Source organism: Chaetura pelagica, unplaced genomic scaffold (assembly GCF_000747805.2).
Source record: "Chaetura pelagica isolate M959 unplaced genomic scaffold, ChaPel_1.0 scaffold128, whole genome shotgun sequence".
Taxonomy (NCBI): Eukaryota; Metazoa; Chordata; class Aves; order Apodiformes; family Apodidae; genus Chaetura; species Chaetura pelagica.
Window position 1 is genome coordinate 348,136 of NW_009954302.1, and position 22,781 is coordinate 370,916.

Below are 22,781 nucleotides of genomic sequence, written 5' to 3' on the forward strand. Positions count from 1 at the left end.
TCTTTAAATTTTTCCAGTAATTGCTTTTTTTTTTTTTTTTTTTTTTTCTTTCTCTTTTTCCCCAAGAATTGCTTTGCTGTAAAATGCTTTCATAGAATCACAGAATGGTTTGTGTTGGAAGGGACCTTAAAGCTCATCAGGTTCCAACTCCCCTGCATGGGCAGGGACACCTCCCATCAGACCAGGCTCCACAAGCCTCATCCAACCTGCCCTTCAACACTTCCAGGGAGGGGGCATCAGCAACCTCCCTGGGCAACCTGTTCCAGCACCTTACTACCCTCTCACCTAAATCTCCCCACTTTCAGTTTAAAACCATTTCCCCTTGTCCTCTCACTGCTCTCTCTGGTGAAAAGCCCCTTCCCCAGCTTTCCTGGAGCCCCTTCAGGCACTGGAAGGTCATTATATAAAGTCTCCCAAGAGCCTTCTCCTTTCAGCATTTGAGAATTCTATCTTGTCTCATGACTTCATAAATTTAATGAGCTTATTTGATTTTTTTAGCAATGCTCCAGGAAAAGAGCAGGTATTTGTGGTGATTTGTATTTAGCTTTGTACATGGAGGTTTTTCCTCTTGAGACAAACTTGCCCAATAGTGATATTGTCACAGAGGAGTGAAAACTCTGGAATTCAGGTGGAGATCACATTGAAAATACTTCTAACCTGAGTAAAACCCTAGATTCATCTTAATTATTAGTGTCAGCCACCTAGGTCTCATTGAGAAGAGGCTCTCTAGAATCAGTAATCTAGAGAAGAACATCAAAATGAAGATTATACTGACAAGAGTTATGATCTAGGTTTGTCTGTATTCTCCACTATTGGCTTAAAATTGATTTTTCACTTGAAATAAACCCTTGAAAGGCCCTCAGTGTATAGTACTTAGAAGTATATACATTTGTCATAGTGTCTGCAATTATTACTTTTTCTTCCCATTTGTATGTACATATTACTGCCTTGCATTATGTCCTGATTCTCCACTGTGTTTTAAGGTGTGTTTTTCCCCACCAGTTTCTGGAAGGCTTCTGCTGTGCACAGCCACTTAACTTCAATAGGGAGTGACAAACCTGTAGGGTCTTTAGAAGAGGTGCTGCATTTTGACTACTGGTGCTGGTTGTTTGTCAGCCACTTAAAACAATTTCTGTTCCTTTCTATTTATAAGAAAGAATTGTGTTTACAGGACTCTTAGTGTGTATTTGGCTTCAGCTACTTCCTGAAATGAAAACAGCCCATTGAAGCACAGAACCTGGGACCTCTTATTCACTGCTAGTGAAAAGCCTTCAGTGTTTTTAAGAAATAAATATTTATAAAAAGTTAATGTCAGTAATGCTGAAGACCAGTGAAGATGTAATTTAGAAATAGTATTGAAGAGAGAAGGTTAAAAGAAGTATTTATATCCTTCTGTAATGACAATATATATATATTAACATTTGCCTTTTTATGCTGTAGGCATTTGTAAAACATCCTGTGAGCATTCTCAGTGGGAGACAATGGCCAGGAGTTGACCTATTTCATTGTTGCATTTCCCTTGTAGAGTTTATTTAATGGAAAATACATTTTGATGACAGGCTGTACAATTACAATATTGCTGAAGTGACACTGGACCTCCAGAGGTGTCCGAATTCATTAGCCTTGTGAAGCTTGTCATATTTCTGTCATTCAGGGAACTCTTAAAAAATACTGGTGTTGCTTTCATTTTGCAGAGTATTCCTGCATCCAGGAGAGCCTTTTTTCACAAAAAGCCAGTCTTGTGCTGGAGGAGACCTGTTGATATGGGTTGACAGTGGGGTGCTAGACCTCCCACAGAGTTTAAATAGAGTCAATATTGATGGAGACATCAGGCACACAAAAATTAGGCTTCTGTCTAAGTATTTGTGGTTAGAAAAATAAGGGTGCCAGACCTGCAAGCTGCTGCTGGTCAGAGTAATTGCACTCAGACACTAACTGCATTTTTTGGTATTAGCTTGCCTGCTACCCACATTACATTCCAAGATCAAGTCCAACACTGACTACAAAAACCAGCATATTTTTGGTTTAAAAATACATTTGGTGGCTTGTGTTCTATGTGGTGATTTAGTATCATCCTTAAGGTAGCCCCTTCTGCCCTGTCCCTACCACTCATAAGATGTGATGGGTGGACTGTAGAATTATTGTTAAAAAATACAGTATTTTAAAATTAATAATCAATGTATTTGAGAGAAATATCTGGTTACAGCTGCCCTTTATTTTTATACTAGGTTTTTTACATGTCTATAGTAGGCTCTTTTCAGATCTTAAATGACTATGCAACCTAAAAGCACCTCCTTTGAAACTTTTTCAACCGTTGCTGTGTCTTCATCCAAGTGAAAAAGATGGTTGTCCCTTCTCCTTTATAAGCAAAACTTTTTATCTTTGTCCTCAGATGGTCCTAAGTTTTGCAGAAAAATGGGAGTTTAGAATGTTTTTGTTTGTTACCTTTTTTTTTTTTTTGAACTGCAACTTCTCTCATTGATCCTAGGAGATAACCTACCCTAAAGGAATTAAGGACATCAAAACAACTGTAAAATAATATGCAAGTATGTAGTTGATCTTTATGTCAGTAATTCAAATAACCTCTGTCTTTTGTAAGCTAAATCCTGTGAAAACTGAACAGGTATTTTCTACTCTCATGGTGTCACACAGGTTGGAAAGGATCTTAGGAGCTCCTCCAGAAGCTTCCTGTTCTAGAAGGTGTGCTCCTACAACCTTCCAAGATATTCTTCCAACTAAGATACTCTTTGTTTTGTTTCTATTCAGTTGTGAAGAATGTATGCAATATTTTAAAGACATGCATTATGTGAATTTCTGGGACACTTTAATACCTATGTTTCATAAGAGTGTATTTTAAAGCATATATGGAGTGATCTTCATTCACTCTCTCCAGATGAGTAGGTGTCTGAGACTTCATTGATCTAGAAGTTACCCAAGTGTATAAAGTTTCCTGCATCCCAAAAAATGTTCCAACTTTTGTGAACTAAGCATTTTGAGGTCTGCTTTTCACTGAAGGCCTTGGATAAAATTAATGAAGTGTGCTTTAAACTAAGACTAGCCAAGTGGAAGCACAGACACAGCATTGTCTCTTAAGTTATTCAGCAACTATGACTATACAGGTGCAGCTATGAACCCTGTAACTTTCAGGCAAGTACTTTCTCAGTAGGCCACAACCATTTTTCTTTTGCACACGAGCAAGTTACTTGGCTGAAGTTAAGACTTCAGTTTCTTTGGATGAAGGGCCAGTGCAGAGACAGGCGTCTGTCTTCTTCACACAGGAGTCCTCTGGCTTTCGTCTGTGAAATGTTGTGGGTTTTGTGATTTGCTTCACAAAGCTAATGGTTGAGGACTGTTGTTTGCTTAGAGGCAGGGAGAGGAGGGATGCTGTTAATAGAGACCTCACTAGTAACCTGCCATAAGAGCACCTGCCTGCAAAGTGGGATGAGAAGATCGAGTTCCCCAAGCCTGGCCTGACCCATTACACAGGTGTGTTTTTACTGGATAAACCCTTTAATTACTAGACAGTTACATAATGGCAATGGGCCCCATCCCAACCCTCTTTTTCAGGTAAAGAAATTCCCTCAACCCCAAAACTTACTTTTTCTTACACAAAATGATGTTTAGTTGTCCAAGCCCAGGAATAAGTTTCTGAAATGTACATGTTCTCATCTGTGGTCTGCAGTGGGCTTTTCAGTTGAGATGGCGGATGGTTTTCAGACCATGCTTTCTTTTGTGTTTTCATGTCAGCTGGATATTTAATTTCAATCCTGTTTTTGAATTCTCCCCATGTGAAGTAAGTTTGTCTCCTGTTTTTCTTCGGTTTGTCTCCTTCAGTTTGTCTGAACTGTGCTCAAAATATGCATTATGACAAAGCTGGTCTCCTTCTGCAGCTCTAGCTGTGGACATTGGAATGGTTTTTAATGTGTTTTGAATATATATTGTGCAGAAGAGCATTTAATATATACTTGAAATTTGAGCAGCAGGTGAAAATAAGTCACTACAGGCTACTGGTATCATACACTAAATATAGAAGATTGACTGCTCTGAGCATTTAAATATATGCATGTTTGTCTGTGATCATATAGTCATATGGTGACTCCAAGGATTCAGAGAAGTGCATCTATAATACAGGGATTTAATAACCATTTTTTAAAAAGTATGTCAAGAGTTTTTCTCTTATTTACTTCTGACAAGACATTAATAAAGCAAATTGGATAAAAGCCCTGAGGCTGGTAGAACTCTTGCATTTCTAATAAGGGAGCTGACAGACTTGCTGAATAGCTCCGTGCCTTACCTCTAGTGCTAGATATAGAATTGTCAGTTATAATTAATTGTTTAAAAGTTGTGAGTTTTTTGATCAAATGTACCTGCCCCTGGAACTGTGAGCACTTCTTAATAACCCTTCTGTATTGAGCAAAATAGATGTTACTTTCCTGAGATGTTACAGGTTTAAAACTGTTTATATTGTCACATCTGGGACTGTCAGTTTGAATAGAGAGGTTTTCTTTTTCAGAATACTTTGTATTTCAGCCTGAAAATGGCCTGTGTTTTCACTGACATTACCCTAGCCTTATAAATCTTCCTCATCAGTGTAATTGATTTTGGTTGTGTTACAGGCTTTCCCAGCTGCTTTTTATTAGAGCTGTGTGAACAGGTGATTTCCCCCCCTCTCCTTTTTTTTGACATCTGAAATGGGAAGGTAGAGGAAGGCCTGACCACGGCCCCCAAGTCTCCCTGTTTTCCTTGTAGGTAAACACAACCTGTGTCTGATCTGAAGCAAAATGATCTTGTCAGCGACACATCTTTAATAAAGGAAGGGCAAAATCACCAGCAGAGGTGAGGAAGACAATGATCTGTTGACTTCAGCCCCTACCAGCAGGCTGGAGCACACAGCTGGGCCATGGTGGAGGGGCTCCAGCTGGCCCACCAGGAGAACTGATGGAAGGGCTGCAAATCCAGCACCTCTTGATTGGCTTCGGACAGGGGCAGAACACTGGGGAAATACTGAATACATTTGACTAAACACTTAACAACCTCTTTTTTGACCCTTCTAGAATACCTGACCACATCTGTTTTGGTTGGAAATCTGTTCTGTATTCTCAGTGGTTAAATTTGAACTAGCACTAGTACCCATAGCTATGCTTTCTTCTGCTACACCCACTTAGAGAGTCAGTTCACTTCACAGTTGCCTGTGCTTTTTTATTCCCATTTGGCACCATGAAATGATCCCCATGTCCATATCTTCCTTACAGTATGTGGAACTGCCACGTTTCCTCTCTGTTTCATTTCAGAGTTTAAATTAATGAAAAGAAAAAAAGCCAAGAACATTAGCTGGTTTTGTCTCATGCAAATAATTTAAAATCTGTGCAGTATTTAAATAAGACTGCTGAAAAATATGAATGGTGCTTGAAATAAATAGTTGGTTTGTGGTTTTTTTTCTTGTACAAGTGTATATTACTGATGGAGTTAAACCTGACAATTATTGGAGATTAATATTTTAACTGCAAAGTCTACCAAAATGGCTGCACATGTGGAGAAATACACAAAGCATGAAGTGAAATGCTCCTGTTTGCCTGATTTATTCTCTGCAGCAGACAGACCCTGGTAGTAGGAGGTGTAGCTTGCAGCACGTTAGCTGTTAGCCAGTGTCATCTCTGGAGTGGGAGGTGTGAGTCCCTTGTGACTGTGCAGTGTCACGCAGTGTGTGTCGGAGCCAGACACTTCTTCCCTCTGCTGGAAGAGGAATTGTTTTGGTGAACATCATTCTGTACTTAAAACTGGGAATCTGCCAGTTCTCAAATGGGTTATTCTGTCACGCAGATAATATCTAGAGTACATGCTTTTCGGGTTGTGGTTTTTTGGGGTTTTGTTTTGGTTTCATTTTGGTTTGATGTTTTGTTTGGGGTTTTTTGGGTTTTGTGTGTGTGTTTTTTTCTTATTTTTTTACTTTTTTGCCCCCAGATTCTTAACATTTTTCAAAACTGAGTAGTACAATCGTGTTTTACTTCAGTTCCTTTTTTGCTCTGTGGTCCTTGGGTCATTTGCAAGATACCCAGCCTGTAAATTAGAATAAGCAGTACTGTGCTTTTTAGGTACCTCATGCCTGTACTTGTGGTGTTCAGCAGAAATTTTCCCAAAGACTCTTGGCTTGATGCATCTTTTCCTGCGTGTGTGTGAACTATTTCACTTGGGTTGCTTTTACTTCACTTTTTTTCCCCCCTAGAGGCACCTGTCTCCTGCCACGTACCCATCAAGACTAATTGCACCATCTGGAAGACTTTTGTGTAGCTGTTGCTCGTGCAGAAATATCTCTGGGGAGTTTAATTCCGAATGTGAATGTGACCCCTGGAGCCATGTCAGGGAGCTGCAGTAGTTTCTAGCGTCTAAAAGATGATCACCGGAGGCTTTATTTGTCTCAAGTCTGATGCGGTTTGCTTTGGTGTGGGTGTGTTACATGTCAATAGCACCACTTCAGCCGTGTTTTGGATGGAATTAAACTTTGAATACTGGTCTGGTAATTCATAGGAAATGCTGTCTAAAATTACATCCAAACCATATGCAACACAGGCTTTATGATTAAGGGTAGAACTGACAGACATGTTGCTCCTAGTTATGACACTATTTAATTTTTATATCCCGTTCTTCTCCTCCCTCCCCCCTTCCACATCTGCACTTCTCATCAATGTTTTTCTGCTAAGAATACAAGGCATTCATTGCTGAACATCTCTGAACACTTGTTTCTCTTACTGCTGTGAAAGTGAGTATTTTCAGCACAGGTAATTTTCTGCTTCTGTTCCTCACCTAGTCTGAAGCAGGTAAAAGCACTTTGGTTCTTTGCTTCTGGTGGTGACTATCCAGGCAGAGACTTATTTAAAGGCTGGTGCTTTATAATTCTGTGCTGATTAACTTTATTCTCTACTTTTGTAGTAGCAAGCTGTAGGGCACTGGGCATGAAAAAAAAAAGTGTTTTGATTCTTAAAAGTATCACCATAATGTTCTGTATTTTATGGTTTCATTGTTTGTTTGGTTTTTTATAAGGTTATTAATTTCTCATGAGATCCTGCCTTCAGCAAAGCACTCTGAATTTACCAGAGTATATATGTGGAAAAAAAGCAATTTTTCCTAAAACTGCTTTTCTCTAAAAATGATGGACTTGTAAATAGTGTTGAGGAAATATATTTGCATTGAACTGCATCATCTGTGTAACTTGTGTGTGTGTGAGTAATGTGGTCAACTGAAGTTCAAGCCAGAGAAGTACTTATTCCACCACAAACAATTATGAATTCTGTATACAGGATACATACACACTATATATTATTAATTATAGATATTTTCTGTTTTTTTCCTGGGTAGTTTAATGTTCATTGTGGCTCTGACTTCAGAAATCTATTGAGTTTTAAGTGTTTTAATTGTCTTGGCTGCGTTCTGTTAACTGTATATTAGAACCTAGTAAGAAAAAGTTGTGTGTTTGATGAGAATAAAAGGTACACAAGTTATAAATCCAGAGAATACTGATGACAAGCACCATGTACACCCTTCTAACAAGTTAATAGGACCACTATCTGGGTGGACCTCCTGTCCCTTTGTTCTCCACTCAATAAGCAAAATAAAGGTGGATGTTGCAGGATGGCAGTGTGTGCCCATCGGGGGGAGATCTGAGCTGGATTGGTCTACAAAAATATTTTTTCCTCTGGAAAGTTATATAGTAATCTTCCTCTTAGTGGTTCTTATGCTGTTTTATTCAAGTTTTGTTTTAGTTGGGTTTTTTTAAGGATCTTTGAGGATGGAAGAACTGAGATCTGATGGCTCAGTGGCATGGCTTCTTAGGAAGTTATGTTTGGATCTCGTGCTGAAATCTGTGCTGAATATCTTCCATCAAAATATTGGTTACCCATCTTCTTCTGATTTTCTGAAATATTTTATTTGGTTTATTTTAAGGTAGCTAGCAAGGTATTGTGTTAATTGCTATTTGCACTTCACAGCTCTTTTAAGAGAGAGTAACATTTAATTGCATTGTTACAGATTAAGATGGGTAGCTAGTGTTGGCTTTTGGCTAAATTTCAGCCTTGACTGTACATGTTTGGTATCCACTTGGTTCTTAAAACCTCAGCTTGGTTAACCAAGCTCTTGTTATTATCTGAAGCCATACACGCTTGGCCTCTCTTTTGGAAATTTAGCAGAAATTGATACCTTTTTCTAACACCACAGCTGCCCATGTTGCTGAGAGTGTGGAGTGTAGTGCCACCCACCCCTGCCTTGTCCTGGGCTCACCAGCCCAGTCGTCTGCAGGTGAAGCAAATGGTATATGAGGATATCAAAGGCACAGAAAAGGAGCTATGGCCTTGTTTGGCTCATTGGACCCCACCAGAGCTAAGAATGTTGTGATAGAAAGCCGTATGAGCCATACTGGCCTCCTCATGTTAATCACTAGTGGCATTTGTAGGCTGTAGCTGCACTGAGAGCGAGGTAAGGACTTCTCTGGAGGGGGTAGTTTCAGCCTGGAATCAGGGCAGGTGGGAAGGCCAAGCTCAGTAGCACCAGCTACCAGAGTGGAGGCTGTTTGAGACATGTAGTTTGGGCCATCCCCCCCCGTCACTCCTGGGAAGGTTGTAAAGACTCAAGAACTCAAGAATGTTTTGTGGTAGCACAAGAGCTCTCACACAGAAGGGTGCTGCTACCTAAATCACTGTTTTTGTAATGTTTCTGTGTGAATGAAATAGTATACTGAAGATATCCTTGCATTGTGAAATGGTGTAAAAGCAGAGAAAAAATCCAAATGAAACTTTTAAGTTGCATCCACTGTTTTCTTTATTCCAACATACTTCCAAGATCAACATCTCAGGTTTGCATCCAGATGTTTTAAAGATAGTTCTGTTTTGATTTCCTTCAGTTATTAGGACTTAAGTTGTACTCTGGAATAAAATGAGTTGAAATGCTTAGCAATCTGTGGTGTAGTTTTTAACATGATTTATTTAACAAATATTTAGATTATATTGGAGCTCTTCTTTATTGGAAATCAGTTTACAAATTGAATAGCATCTGTAATGTATTATCCTTTCTTCTTGCTGTTTAGCCTTACTAATGAACATAGAAAGTAGAAAGCAGGTTGACAAGGACAGGAAGAGCACATTTGGAGACACTGCAGTCAAAAAGGAAAGCTAAGTTGGCTTTAAAATAAATTAATTTCTAAGCTGGTGTATCAAAGTGGTAATTTACTGTTGCTTTCCACAGATACGTTTTGGGGGGCAGTTTCTTTCTGACCCCAAATTTTAAGTTGCAGCATTTTAAACTCTTCTTTTGTTTAAAACAAGCCTTCTACTTTTATGTTGCATCTCTCAAGTTCTGCAAAACCTTCTCCTAATATACTTGTACATGTATGTACTGTGTGGTCTGTTCATAACCACTCTGATCTAAACAGTTTTCTTTCAGAATGTTATAGGTTTAGGCTCTACCTTTTCTTCTTTTCATGTATGAGGCTTCTTTTGGCTTTTCTTGTACTTAAAAAAAAAAACAAATTGGAAGCTTCTATGTTCCAATTGCAGTAGAACACATTGAATTCTTTTCACCAGAGAGGGCAGTGATAGGATAAGGGGTAATGGTTTTAAACTGAAAGAGGGGAGATTTAGGTTGGACATCAGGAAGAAATTCTTCCCCATGAGGGCAGGAAGGCACTGGAACAGGTTGCTCCCCTGGCAGTGTTGAAGGGCAGGTTGGATGGGGCTTGGAGCAACCTGGGCTGGTGGGAGGTGTCCCTGCCCATGCAGGGGGTTGGGGCTGGATGATCTTGAAGGTCCCTTCCAACCTTCACCATTCTATGATTCTGAAGTACTCCTTTTCTGACATGACATGAAATGTCTGAAGAGTGGATGTCAAGAATAGGCCAGTCTCTGTTCAGTGGTGCCTGTGATAGGACGAGGGGAAACGGCACCAACTGACAACACAGGAAGTTCCACCTCAACATGAGGAGAAATTTCTGTCCTGTGAGGATGACAGAGCCCTGGGACAGGCTGCCCAGAGAAGTTGTGGAGTCTCCTTCTCTGGAGCCTTCCAAGACCCATCTGGATACCTTGCTGTGTGTGACCTGCCCTGAGTGTTCCTGCTCTGGCAGGGGGGTTGGACTGATGACCTTCAGAGGTCCCTTCCAACCCCTATGATTCTGTGATTTATTCCTGAATACTTGCTTTTCTGTGCAATAGTAGTCTTTAATTGTGTCAGGTAAAGGGTGGCAAAAGATCATGATTAATAATTGCAGCTTATTTCCATGCAAATGTGAATATTAAAGACTTGACAAAGTGATGACCAGTGAAAACAGAGTGTAAAATCATGCTTCTTTTTTTTCCCTCTTTCCTTTTTGCAGGGGTTTTGTGTATGACAGCAGAAATAATTTACAGATGCGAGGTTTGGTTGTGTTGCTTATTTCCAAAGCTGCTGGACCCAGCACAGCAGAGCTCTCTTTCCAGCACAACATGGTCAGTGGAATTTATTCCAGGTATGTAGTAACTTTCTTCAGCAAGATACACCAGAGTACATTTGATGGGCAACTTGATGGTTGTATCAAAGCAGCTTAAGTGGCCTGCTCAGCTCTTCAGAAAAATCATTACTTACCTCATTACAAAACTTTGTTCACCTCGGGGTTTTCTTAAGTTTTTCCATGGTGAAAACCATTCTTTGCTCTTTCTCTAGCTCTTACAGTATCCTTGCCTTTTTCTTACTTGTGGCTTTTGGGCATAAGCAAATTGAAAACATTTATACAAAGGTAATTATTTGGAAGTTTATGCTGAGGGGTACTCAAAATCAAAAAAAGTAAAGATGCTAGGAAATCTTTTTAGAAGAGTATTTTCATTTTGAGTTACTTGGGTGTTACTCAGGTGCTCTTACTAGAAATTTCAGAGTCAGATTAGCCAGAATTGTGACACACTAATAGTTTGACTGAGCAGATAAGTTTTGCTGTAGCCCTTTTGAAGGATATTTTCCCATAAAACACCACTGTGAAGTTTTTACCTTCTGCATGCCACAGCAGAGTTATTGAGCCTACCATTAAGGTTCCTCAGGCTCTGAGATAATTCAGCTTCATCAAATTCCTAAATATCTTTTCAAGTATTTAAATTACTTAAAACTAGTAACAACAACGATCAAAAATAGTGGTTGCTCTCCTTTGTATATTTGACAGTTACCTGTTCCACTGAAGTCATAAATTAGGTCTGGTTGAAAAATTGTAAAAATTGAATTACTGAAGTAATTTTGAAAAATTGAGTGTTTTTTGGTTGAGGGAGCAGGCTGCTATGTTTTCAGTTAATTTTGTTTCTGACCACTGTGATGTATTAAATTAAGAGACACAAACTTATCGACATGGTTGTATCCTGAATTGGTTTAGAAGTGCAGAGGTTAAAATTGAAAAGACCAAATAAATCAGCATTTAAAAATACATGTAATATCTTAAAATAACAAAGAAGAAGAATGTGTATGAATGAGTACAGACAGAAATGACAGTAAGAAAAAAGTGCTATAAAAGAGGCTTGTTATGGAGGGCTGCGTTGTCCCTTTAGCACTTTTAATTCTGTTCTTGTTTTGTTTTGCCCTCAGTGTCCCCTTTGTGATATTTTTATATCTATATGCAAATGATGCTGTATGAAAGCATAATTCTAGTTGGTTAATTATGGCACAGAAGGTATTTCAGTTTGTTCTGTAAATGGTGAAAAAAGTTGTCCTTAAGTATGCCTCATAAAAGGAGAGGAAAAGGATTATTTTTGGTAAGTAAGTTCTTGAGGATGATGATTCTGACCACGAAGGTAACATCTGAGCATTTTAAAACTGCCATTGGGAAGATGACTAGTGGAAGGTTTCATTAAGGAGCAAATAAGACCTTGAATTAATAATGAACCAGTTGGTGTAAATGGACATCATTGGAACTGTGCCAGTTCACCCAGCTGAAAATCTAGCCTAATAATCTAAGTTTGAGCAAGTCAATAGCCATTATAATATCTGGTTCAGAGTTACAAAGGTACTCCAAAAATGAAGCACTTTGGAATCCACCCACACAGGTTCCCTTAAGGTTCATGTCTGTCTCCAAAAGTGATAACTATGGAGTTGTTAATTTAAATGGCTTTTCAATGACACTTGAATTCTCTAGCATGGTGTAAATATGAGCAAACTGATGCACACAAGAACACCAATGGTTTGATTCATTTTGTGCCATAGTGGCCACTTCTTGCCCTCCGTGGAAGTCACTGTGGACTTTGACTTTGGACTCCTTTCTTTATTTTAAGGTACTTTTCCAAACACAATTTTAAATGTGAGTCTAATTTCTGATTTTTATTTCTCCATTGTATAAAGTAAAGAGAAAAGGCACCTTGTAAAATGGTGATCTTAAAGGGCTTTAGTGATTGTTTTGTGTATTACAAGTAGTGTTTTACAAACTGCTTTCTCCTGAAGAAGGGAAAGAAAAAAGGACATTGTTTTCCATTAGTTCTTTTTTGTCTGCTATCTTGGTTACAGTGTAACTATATATGGTGTGTGTTAGACTTGCATATCAAAGGCAAAGTATATCCCTCAGTGATATGAAGTGAAGAAATACACTTAATTCTTTATTGTTTCTGAATGTTTCTAGCCTTGGAAAGTATTTTTTGGAAATAGGTTATTACAGATTTTCAGCTCAGCTGTAGACTGCAGCTCTTTTTGTTGCCATGCCATATAATTACTTCATCTTTATATATAATATTTTACTGGGAATATTATTTCTGGCACTGTAATGAGCATCTTCACTGCCTGATACTTACGTGCTGTGAACGTTATATTGTGGACTATTAGCTGGGATATGGCTCACTTGATTTTAGGGTACTTAGTAGTGATTAATTAATTGCATTCCTGAAATCCAAGCATGAGCTAAGTTGTTCCAGTACTTGTCAGAGATTGCACCAGCCCAGTCTTTCTTTTCCCACTGTTTGTGTTGGAACCAGCTCTTGTGCTCTCTTTAAATACTCAGTCCCACAGTGGATCACCAGGTTACATCAGTCCACTGTGTCTGATAGTCCACTAAATGTAATCTGGGACCTGGAAGGTGTAATAGCACAATAGTTATTTTACCTGGAAAACAACAAAAAAAACATGGTGGACTTTTTCATCCTGGAATCTGGCATGTTCTGCTTAACCTTTTCTCCTTATTTCATATTCTTGAATCACAATGTAAGCAAACAATACAAATAACTGTAATTAAAACAGAGAGACACTGAGAGCTACATTTGGAGTATCAGAAAAACCACATTTTTTTTTTATCCTATTCTTGTGTTCTCTTCATAGTTCAATTTGTGGGACAGTTGACCTAAGTAAATGTATAAAAATAGATTAGCTAGCTGCTTAGCTGGCATCTGTTTTTTACTGCTACACAATGGAACAAAACTGATGGCTGCTCCCAGAGAGCAATCTTTTCCAGAACAATGAGGGCTACAGTCAAGGTAGTTCCAGGAACAGGGCTGGGGTAGTTATATGGTGCTGCCTCTGGCTGCTGTTACCTCCAGCTTCAGCACTTCATAATTTGCAGGAGACATGATCCTGCTGCCTTAAGCTGGGAGCACAGGGGTGATTGTATGCAAGGATATCATAGTAATTGTTGGTTGCCTTTGGAGCCGTGTTGAAGATAAGGGGGGAAGTGTTAGGAAGGCCTGCTTGGCATGCTTGGCTCTGTACAGCCACCTCCCTGTCGTGTTGCCAGCAACCTGACTTTGTTCCTGTTGGCTGGGGAGAGAACCTGGCTTTACTGCCAGCTCAGCCCCAGCAATCCCAGAAGAAGACGAAGAGGAGAAGTAGCAGTGTGATAAACAGCTCTATTTCAGCTGCTGGACAGATTGCCTAAAGTTGAAACTTTCTGCTGGTCTCTTAGCCTCTAAGAAAATATTTCCTTGGCTACAGAAGCATTGCAAATGTGATGATGAAGTGCAGCTCTCACACAGAGTATGCAAGCAGTGTCATGTAAGGGTTGATGTCATTGCCTGTATTCAAGCAAAGCATGCATCCCATATTCCCTTGAAACGCCTTCTTACTCTCATGATGAAGAGAAAACAAAATTCACATTTGGGTTTAAGCAGAATTTAAGTAATGATCATTTATCATGCTAATAGTATCGGAGAACACCTGAGGTGTGACACGGAGCCTAGAGCTTCATAAGAGCTTTGAGACACTTTTCCAAACTGCTGATTGTACTGGAGTCAGCCACTCCTCTCTGCATTGCCTTCTTTTAGAGCAAAACTCACTTGGATTCATCTTGCTGTTCTTTTACTTTGCTGCTGGAAGTGAGGTTTTTAATTGAAGCTCCAGGATCATGTGGTTTCTGAACACTTACAGCTTTATGCTTCGTAGCTGGAGCTAGATTCTTACAGTTGAAGGTACCAAGACTGGCTTGGGTCCTCTTACTAAATAGCCAAGGAGTATCTTTTTCGGTTGGTGTCTGGCACTGCCAGACACTGCTGGCTGGGGACTGAGGCATCTCCTTGGCTTTATATTGAGTAATGATTTCCTGGCAGCCTCAATATTGCAGCTTAAAATGCAAGTGACATCGAGGAACGAGCTTAGGCCATCTCTTCAGGCCTCAGTATCCTTGGCTCTACTACAGCAAGTTATTTTTTTCTCTCTCACACGTTTTACATCTTTTTGGGTTTGTTGTTTGGGTTTTTTTTGTTTCATTAGCTCCAAAAATACCCTCTAGTACTGACATCCATTGAGTCAGCTCTGCAGATTGCCTGGGATGCTTGTCAGAAAAAAAAATATATGCCCTTTTTTTCAGTCAAACTGGCCTGTGCATTCACACTGGTGAATCCTGTGGTCATTAACAAGCCAAAGGCCTTTTTATTCTATCAAATTCAGCAAGTGTGTGTCTGTGTGTGTAGGGTGGAATATAGAAAATGCTATTTCAGATCTGTACTAAAACCTGGTAAATCCAGCAAACGGGTTTCTGGATTGGTACGAGCAATACTCTGTCCATGCCTCTTCTCCCTCAGAACGATGCAGCCTTTAAAGCTCCAGAAGTTCATCTCTTGCAAAATGAACGTGCTTTCCTACAAGAAGCTGGTACTTGCTTTATAAACTTGTCTCTGAAGTAGAATTTTTCCTGCTGCTTGCAAGAGTGGTGGTCATACTGTAGTGCTGGTGATCATGAACATATACTTCTTTTACTTTGAGTTTTGGTAATGATTTTGGAACCAGTATTGATGTTGCTTCCAACAAAAGCCCAGTGTAAGTGGAAGTTAGCAGCAGATGCCAACTCCTTGTTATGCTGATGGATCCTTTACTCATCAAGCTTGAGTATTAGCTATTGAGCTTAGCATTCATGCTAAGTGCCCTGGGTACCTTTTTTTGGAGTAACATGCACATGTGGGTCACACAGTCGGATTTCACATGTTCTCTTTGTCATTGTGGCTCTGCCAAGTCATCTTGTTCTCACCTTCTCTAAAGGAACATAGATTTGAAACTTAAAGGTTTCCAAGAAATACCAGGTCTTAACTGGAGGGTTCATTCATCCATAGGTTGCTTTTCCTCTGGAAGTTTCTTTGGTTGCAAAGAAGTCAGGAGGGGATAGTTGTAATTCTGAGGACCCTAAGGACAAAGGACATACTGCTCTGTCTCCTTGCAGTTCCATCTAGCTTACTCCCAGGTTGTCTTTGCTAGATATGAAAACAAAGCTTTGCCTTACCTTCCTTCCCCTGGATTCCAAAGAGCTTTATCCCATCTTCAGGGAAAATTCAACCTTCCAATACCCTCCTTTCAGGATAAACCAGATACTGCTGATTGTAAATACAGATTCAGAGGATGATCCAAATTGGAAGGGACCTCAGGTAGTTTGTAGACCAACCTCCTTCTCAAAGCACAGTCAGCAGTGAGGTCAGACTCATCTGGCTTTCTTCATGAGGGTCAGATCTTGTAAGAATATAGTCATGTTCACAAGATGATAATCAAAATGTGTTTTAGACAGATGAGTGAACTTTCTGCCCCCTGCTTCTCGTCTCATGCTCTGTGTTGAATGCTGCGTGTAGCTCACAAGAGGCCACACTGATGGCATCATCTAACCTGATAGGTGTCATTTGAGGGCTGAAATATCCAAAGAACTTTTCATCCCAAGATTTTCAGCATTAGTAACCTAGGCTATGTTAAGGCCTACTGTGAGAGCACAAGCACAAAGGTCTTCTTAGGGATGTGCCACCAAAAGTTGTTGTGTGTTAGTGGGGATGCTCTTCCATTTCTCACTGGTGACAGCTCACCATCTGCAGCTCTGTTCTTTCTCCAAAACCCCTGCCATGGCAGGCATAGCAGAGGTGCTGCTGTGCTTGTTAGAGCAGTCTTTAATTGCTGTATGCATGAAAGGCAATCAGGCTGCCTCCAGGGAATGGAAGCTGTGTGAACAATGATCCTTGGACACCTTCAGTCTGTAAAGGTAAATACAGACCAGTGTAGTAAAAAATATAGAGGCTCTGTACTGATCAGAGTATGCTTTTGAGACTTGCAGTCTGCCCAGACTTACACAAGTGGATGTTTGTTTTTTGCCTTCACTTCTGCATGTGTCTTGGCCTGCTGTTGTACTGGGATTTTATGGTTGAGAGGGATCTGAAATGGCAATACTCTGCTTTGTGTATTTAGTGTAATAGTGTATGAGGTGTGAGCACACCTCTGGAGACTGAGAAAATGTAAAAAGTGTTCCACTTGGAGTGATAAACAGCATAAATACTCCACGAGAATGTGCAGCTTGGGCTCTGCTTTTCCAGAGAGCTCCAGTTTTTGGTGAGTAGCCTCTGGCTTTGGGAATGTGAGCAAACAGCTGAGAGATGGTGATGCTGTTTCTGAATCAGAAGACTGTCACATCTCCAGTTGGAATAGATTACAGTAAGAAAAAAAGGGCTACCTTCTGGTTTAGGGGGAGGTGAATGTTACTCTGGCAAAGGAGGTCTTCTGCCTGTGTAAGCTGTACCTTCATTTGTTCAGCCCACCAGTAAAGTTTGGCCAGCAAATGCTTTCTACTGTAGACAAGCTTAAAGATGCTTGTAATTTTTCATAGTTGTTTAAGTGCTTTACAACTGGAACGTGCCTCCACATAAGTCTAGATTGGATTAATTAATGATTCTACCCAAAGAAATCAGATAGTCTCCCTTTAAGAGAGAGAAAGGAAAATGCAAATCCATCACAAAGCCTCTTTGACTAATCAGCCATGACAAACATGAGTAAATTTGGGTGGAGGTGAGATTAATTGCATTATTTCAGTGTGATAGAGGTTGCCTTGACCTGGTTGCTACTACATCTTATAAAAGCCTCCCTTATACCTTACATGGTATAGGTTTATCTGTGGAAAAAATTATGTGTATGTGTTATTGTAAAAGATGAAATTGGAGTGAAATAAAATCAAGGAATGACCATGAACGTGATGATTTTGGGGTGTACAAAAATACAAAGAATGTGTGACTTCTCATCTTCACAGCTTGCCCTTCTTTCAGTTTCTATTCTTGAACTGTATAGCATATTCACCTGGGAGACTGGACTTGACTGTTTCTTACCCTCATATATTGAGGTAATTAAATGATGCCTAATTTTATAATGGATTCCTGTCACACGAAGAATACTTCTGTATCTGTAAAAAGGCTTTTTCTTCCATTACTACTTGTCTGAGTTTGCTAGTCATGAAAAACTGAATTATATTTACCCTGACCTGGTGCAGTGCAGAGGGAGTAACTGTGAACCAGAGTTTGGGAAACTTCATGCTGCATTGCACCTATTCCCAACAATGATATAAATCACAGTAGAACATGTTTAAACAAAATAAAAAGCAAGGAATGAGAAAAATGGAGTAAGACCAATAGTATATGTAGGAAGTCAAACCTCAAAACAGGCATTGCTTTTTGCTTTTGTCTAGTGTAAATACTCAAACTGGGAGTTCTAGTGCACATTGGCTTATTGCACACAAGCCCTGGGTCTCAGCTGCAGATATTGCAGAGATTAATCTTATTAATGGAACTGCTAATTGGTATTTGACTTCTAATTATAGTAACAATAGGCCATAACAATCAATCCTTACCTTTACTGGGGCACATTAGGACTCTTCATCATAAAAATGATTTCCTTTGGGACTTACTGTTCTTATTCCTATCTTCTGGAAGGCTGGCTTTCAGCAAAGGTGCAGTATTCCAACTAGCATGTACTGTGAAACCTTAGCTAATTAACTGGTAGAGAAAATGCATGGTCCTAAAATATTCAGTATCTAAGTACATTAAGAAGTATGATGCCCTTGACAAAATTATTTTTTGAAAGATAATGGGAAAAATAGCTCAAAATATGAGCAGTGGTGTCTTTTATAATCTTCAAGAAATGTATTATTTTGTTTCCCAGTCCTTCATAGTTTTCCCCCAGCTTGTACTGAGAGGATATTCAAGCCATGATTGTGAATTATTCTATTTAGTTTTTGCTCTCCTGGATAAATCCTGTGAGATTCTTCTTCTCGTTTACGAGATGAGTCTCAGGAGATGAAAAAAACATACAGTGTGATTGCATTATTCCTATTGATCATCTTCCACCCACAACAACAAAAATCAACTCTAAATACGAATCCAACAATATTACTAATTCATTACAACCAGTACTTTCCTTCATTATCTTCTTTATTGTTTTCAGCACACACAGCATGTGCAAATACAGCAATTATGTGTTGGATAAGAAAAGGTCCTCTCCTTAATATTGTAGAATAAATCAAAAGCCACTGCATCAAAGCTCATCCAAGAGTGTGCAGGGATGTGGACACGAATCTTCTTCAAAATAAGTCTGTTCAGCATTATGTAGCAGGGTGAGGCTAACTCACTATGTCCTTTTTGTTGTTTGTTTGTTTGTTTGTTTTAAATAAAGGAATTTTCAGTATTCTAGCAAAGGCAGTAGGAATGGCTTACCTTGGAGAAATGTAGGTCGGTCTGTCTGTCCAGCCCACCCTTTTCCTATGAAGATTCTTCCTCCCACCACTTGTGGAGTCAGTGCTGGGCTGCCCCAGTGAGCCATGTGGCAATTGAAACCAAAGCAGAACTGGTGGAATTCTGCAGTGGCTCAGGAGCAGCCATGGGAGCAACCCAGTGCTGCCTTCACCCTAGTGGAACTTCTCAAAGGAAGGCCAGATGAGCTGTGGGTCACAAGATGTAGAACAGCCTTCCCGTGGCAGGACATCTCTGTGCACCAGAGCACTTCACTGGAGCTGTTTTTCTGGGGCTTGCTGTGAAATCTTCCCCTTGCAACTAATTTCTGCTTGACAACTTTTGCATTTTCTTTAAAAAGTTAAAATAAAATAGTGTTTGTGAAGAGAAATTTCCAGCTGTCACCTTAGCACAGTCCCGTGCTGTGATGAAAGCACACAACAGATGATCTTGAAGGTCCCTTCCAACCCAAACCATTCTAAGATCCTATGAACAGCTCTGAGCTTCTCCCTCAGAACTGTGATGTCAATATGACCAATTGCTTCACAGCAGGTTTTTAAATAACTGTGTCTGTGTCATTTATTTGTCCTACAGTCCCAAAGTATCTCCTGTGCTTTCCCATCTGCTGAAGTACCAGCTGTCTGCTTCCCAGGCACAACCTATTAACTTCTCCCTTGACAAATTTTACAATGCAATTATGCACTTTCAATACAAATTCCTGTAATACTCAGAAAATTGTAGCAATACAAAGTTAAGTATTACAAGCCTTTCTGTACCAATTAATTTATTTTCTTAATATGATTCAGCCAGTGCTCTGATATAATGTCACTGAAGATATTACCAAATTTTTCAGCTGCTGGGGTGGAGTTGAGGAGAAGGTCTTCATGGTACTCCACAAGTATCTGTGTGTGAAAAATGTACTGATCTTTATTTTTGTGTGTACAGGGAATATGTTGATTCTGTGGTGGTAGCAGATTATTTGGGGATGTGTGTAAGTAAGAGAGAGCCTGGTTGCTAATGAACAATGTCCTCCCACCACAGAAAGTATCCTTTTTTGCTTAAAGTTCATGAGACTCTAAAGATTATAAAGATCCATTCCTTTCCACTTGAAACAACAACATGGTCTGGACCCTGATCACATTATACATGAAGTGAGTAAATATTTGTTTTCACTGCACTGGTATGTGGTCTTCAACTTTCAGCAGACTTTCATGTGGAATTTGACACCTCTGAGATGCTTCTAAAGCAAACAATAATTTAAAAAACAGCCTGTTCTTGTGTATTATACAGGACGTTGTGTTGCTGGACAGAGAGGTTGGATTATTTGTAATATAGTCTAATATAAAGGTGCATAGAGAAAGCAGGTAGACAGGGAAAATACAAGGAAAGAGAATTTACTACTTATTATAGTGCTATAGTCAGGATTGTTCAGGGCCATACGTGTTGGCTGGTATGAAAAACAGGAAAGAGAGGCAAGGGAAGATTGCCTAGGAACATTTTATGTGGGTTTTTGTGTCGTTGCTGTTCATTTGTTGGTTTGTTTTCTTTTGGAAGGTGGAGAGAAAGGGTTCTAAGTTGAATTCTTAGTTGAAAAATTCGTAGTTGAATTCTTTGATATTAAAGAATGTCAAATCAGAAATTCCTTATGTCAAACTGAATTTTCTTCAGAGGGTGACAGCTGTATTGAGAGTAACAAATTTTTGGACTGGCTCCCTTTTAAGTAGCCATTGACTGTGAAATGAAAGTGCATGAAGACATTCGTATGGTAGGTCTTCATCTTTATAAGCAAAGTCTGTTTTTATTTTATGCAGTAGTGGAAGAGAAATTACTAAGGAACAATAACAAGAACTAACCTGATAGAAAGTCATTAATAAAAATTATCATCTCTGCAGAAACATTTTCAATCGACATGAGATGGTATTTCAGTAGATTGGGATGGATTATGTCAGTCCTTGTTATGTTGCACCTTGGCTATTGGAGTAAGAGGAAAGTTAGATTGTTACTTAAGTTAGTAAAGGGTTTTAGGTATGGATGGGTTGCAAAACAAACAAATCCAGATTTGGAAATAATGGTTGCATTCTGAGGTTAAGTTACTAGAAATATGTTTGAAGCCCCATCCCTGGCAGTGTTGAAGGGCAGGTTGGATGGGGCTTGGAGCAGCCTGGTCTGGTGGGAGGTGTCCCTGCCCATGCAGGGGCTGGGACTGGATGATCTTGAAGGTGCCTTCCAACCTAAACCATTGTGTGATTCTGTGAAAACCAGTACAAAAAGTTCAGCTAAGTTCATGTGCTGTTCCAATCAGCAAATTGAATTTTAGCAAAACTACAGTAGTGGCTGCAATCAATAAAAGATCCTATTCTGTGGACTCAGGTAGGAAATATGCAGAAATTAAATTTGTTCTTGAAGATGATTTATTAGCATGTAGTTATCTCTGCAGCATCACTCACTTGAGGTTAATGTTGCTTGAATTGGCTGATGTATTTTTACCCCTTACTAAAATGGGTAGATTGAATCATTCTGGGATGAAAGGACCAAGAAAATGAAAGCATGAGATTTTCAGATACCTTGTAGAAGTGACGCAAGTAAGGCAAAAATAGTTGGAAATCATGCCAATGGTATAATAATAGGTGGGTTTTTCTCATCAAAAGACACGTTTTCTCAATATCACTCCAAATCTCAATATATTCTACTTGCATCAAATCTATACTAATGATAATGGTGAAACTTTGCAGACATCAACAGCACCAAATGCTTGTTACTAGGCTGATATGGTCCCAGAAGCAGCAGTCTTTGCCTTGCTCCAAAAGCTTTATTATCCTTTCCCTGCTGATGATTCTGTCAACACACCTGGTGGAAGGGGCAAGGTCTCTGAGAAGTCTGCTGGCTCCCCTTGGCTATGAGTTTCTTTCCTTCTATGTGGCAGGCAATACCCATCTGCTGCAAACTTCTGCTCTGTGGAAAGCATAAACATTCCTCTAATAAACCGTTTTAATATATGGTATTGATGTCCCCATCCAGTTCTGAACATCCAGTTCAGGAGGGGAGAGGAGAGCAGGTGGGATAACCATACTTTTAATTGCTGACTAACATAAATGCAGGTACAGCTGCTCAAAAGAGGACAGGTTTCCTTGACAGTGTGAGGTATCTGTGGCTCTGCAAGCAGAGCTGGGTATTTATTGGTACTTCAGAATATGCAGTATGCTTTACAGAAGCATGATTTAAAAAAAATAAATACATTTATATATATAAAATAAACCCCAGTCCTGTCTGCTACACTGTATTCAAATGGTTCACATTTTATGTTTTTAATGCCTTTTTCCTGTGCAGTTAAGAGAGACAAGCAATCTATTTTCTTAACAGGACTGCTCATTTATCAGGCGTTCTTTCTTCACTGCATGAAAAAGGTTACCTTCTTTTCTCTTGCATAAAAAGGTTCCATGTATTTCAGGTGTCATTTGTAGCAGAGCTTTAATGTCAAGGTTACTGCACCTTAACTTTCAGCTACATTGAATACAATTATAGACAAACTCTTCAGAGATATTTCAGAGAAACACTTGGAGTGATAAGTCATGCTGGTGGTCTCTGCATAGCTGACAGTACACAGTAATGGGAATTTCTGTTGTGTTGGTTCAGACCATCTCCCAGAGTCATTGCAAATAAAATGATAGCCATGCTCCAACTCTTGGAGGGCTGAGAAACAGCTAATATATAGTAAAAGGAGGTATGGTCATAAAATGGTCACTAAAGGGTGGCTAGAAAGAAGATGGAGACTCCCTGTTTACAAGGAGTCACATGAAAAAGAGAAGGAGTGATGGGCACAAGTTGCTCCTGGGGAGATTCCAGTTGGACACAAGA

At 39.5% G+C, this 22,781-nt stretch overlaps 1 protein-coding gene across 1 annotated transcript in view; it reads left to right on the forward strand.

Annotated features, from left to right (window-relative positions):
• PDSS2 (prenyl (decaprenyl) diphosphate synthase, subunit 2) overlaps nucleotides 1-22,781 on the forward strand; it is a 132,564-nt gene that overhangs the window by 54,352 nt on the left and 55,431 nt on the right. The window contains exon 2 of the mRNA XM_010003863.1: nucleotides 10,358-10,489. Within this exon, the coding sequence (XP_010002165.1) occupies nucleotides 10,358-10,489 (132 nt within the window). The remainder of the gene's footprint in view (nucleotides 1-10,357; nucleotides 10,490-22,781) is intronic.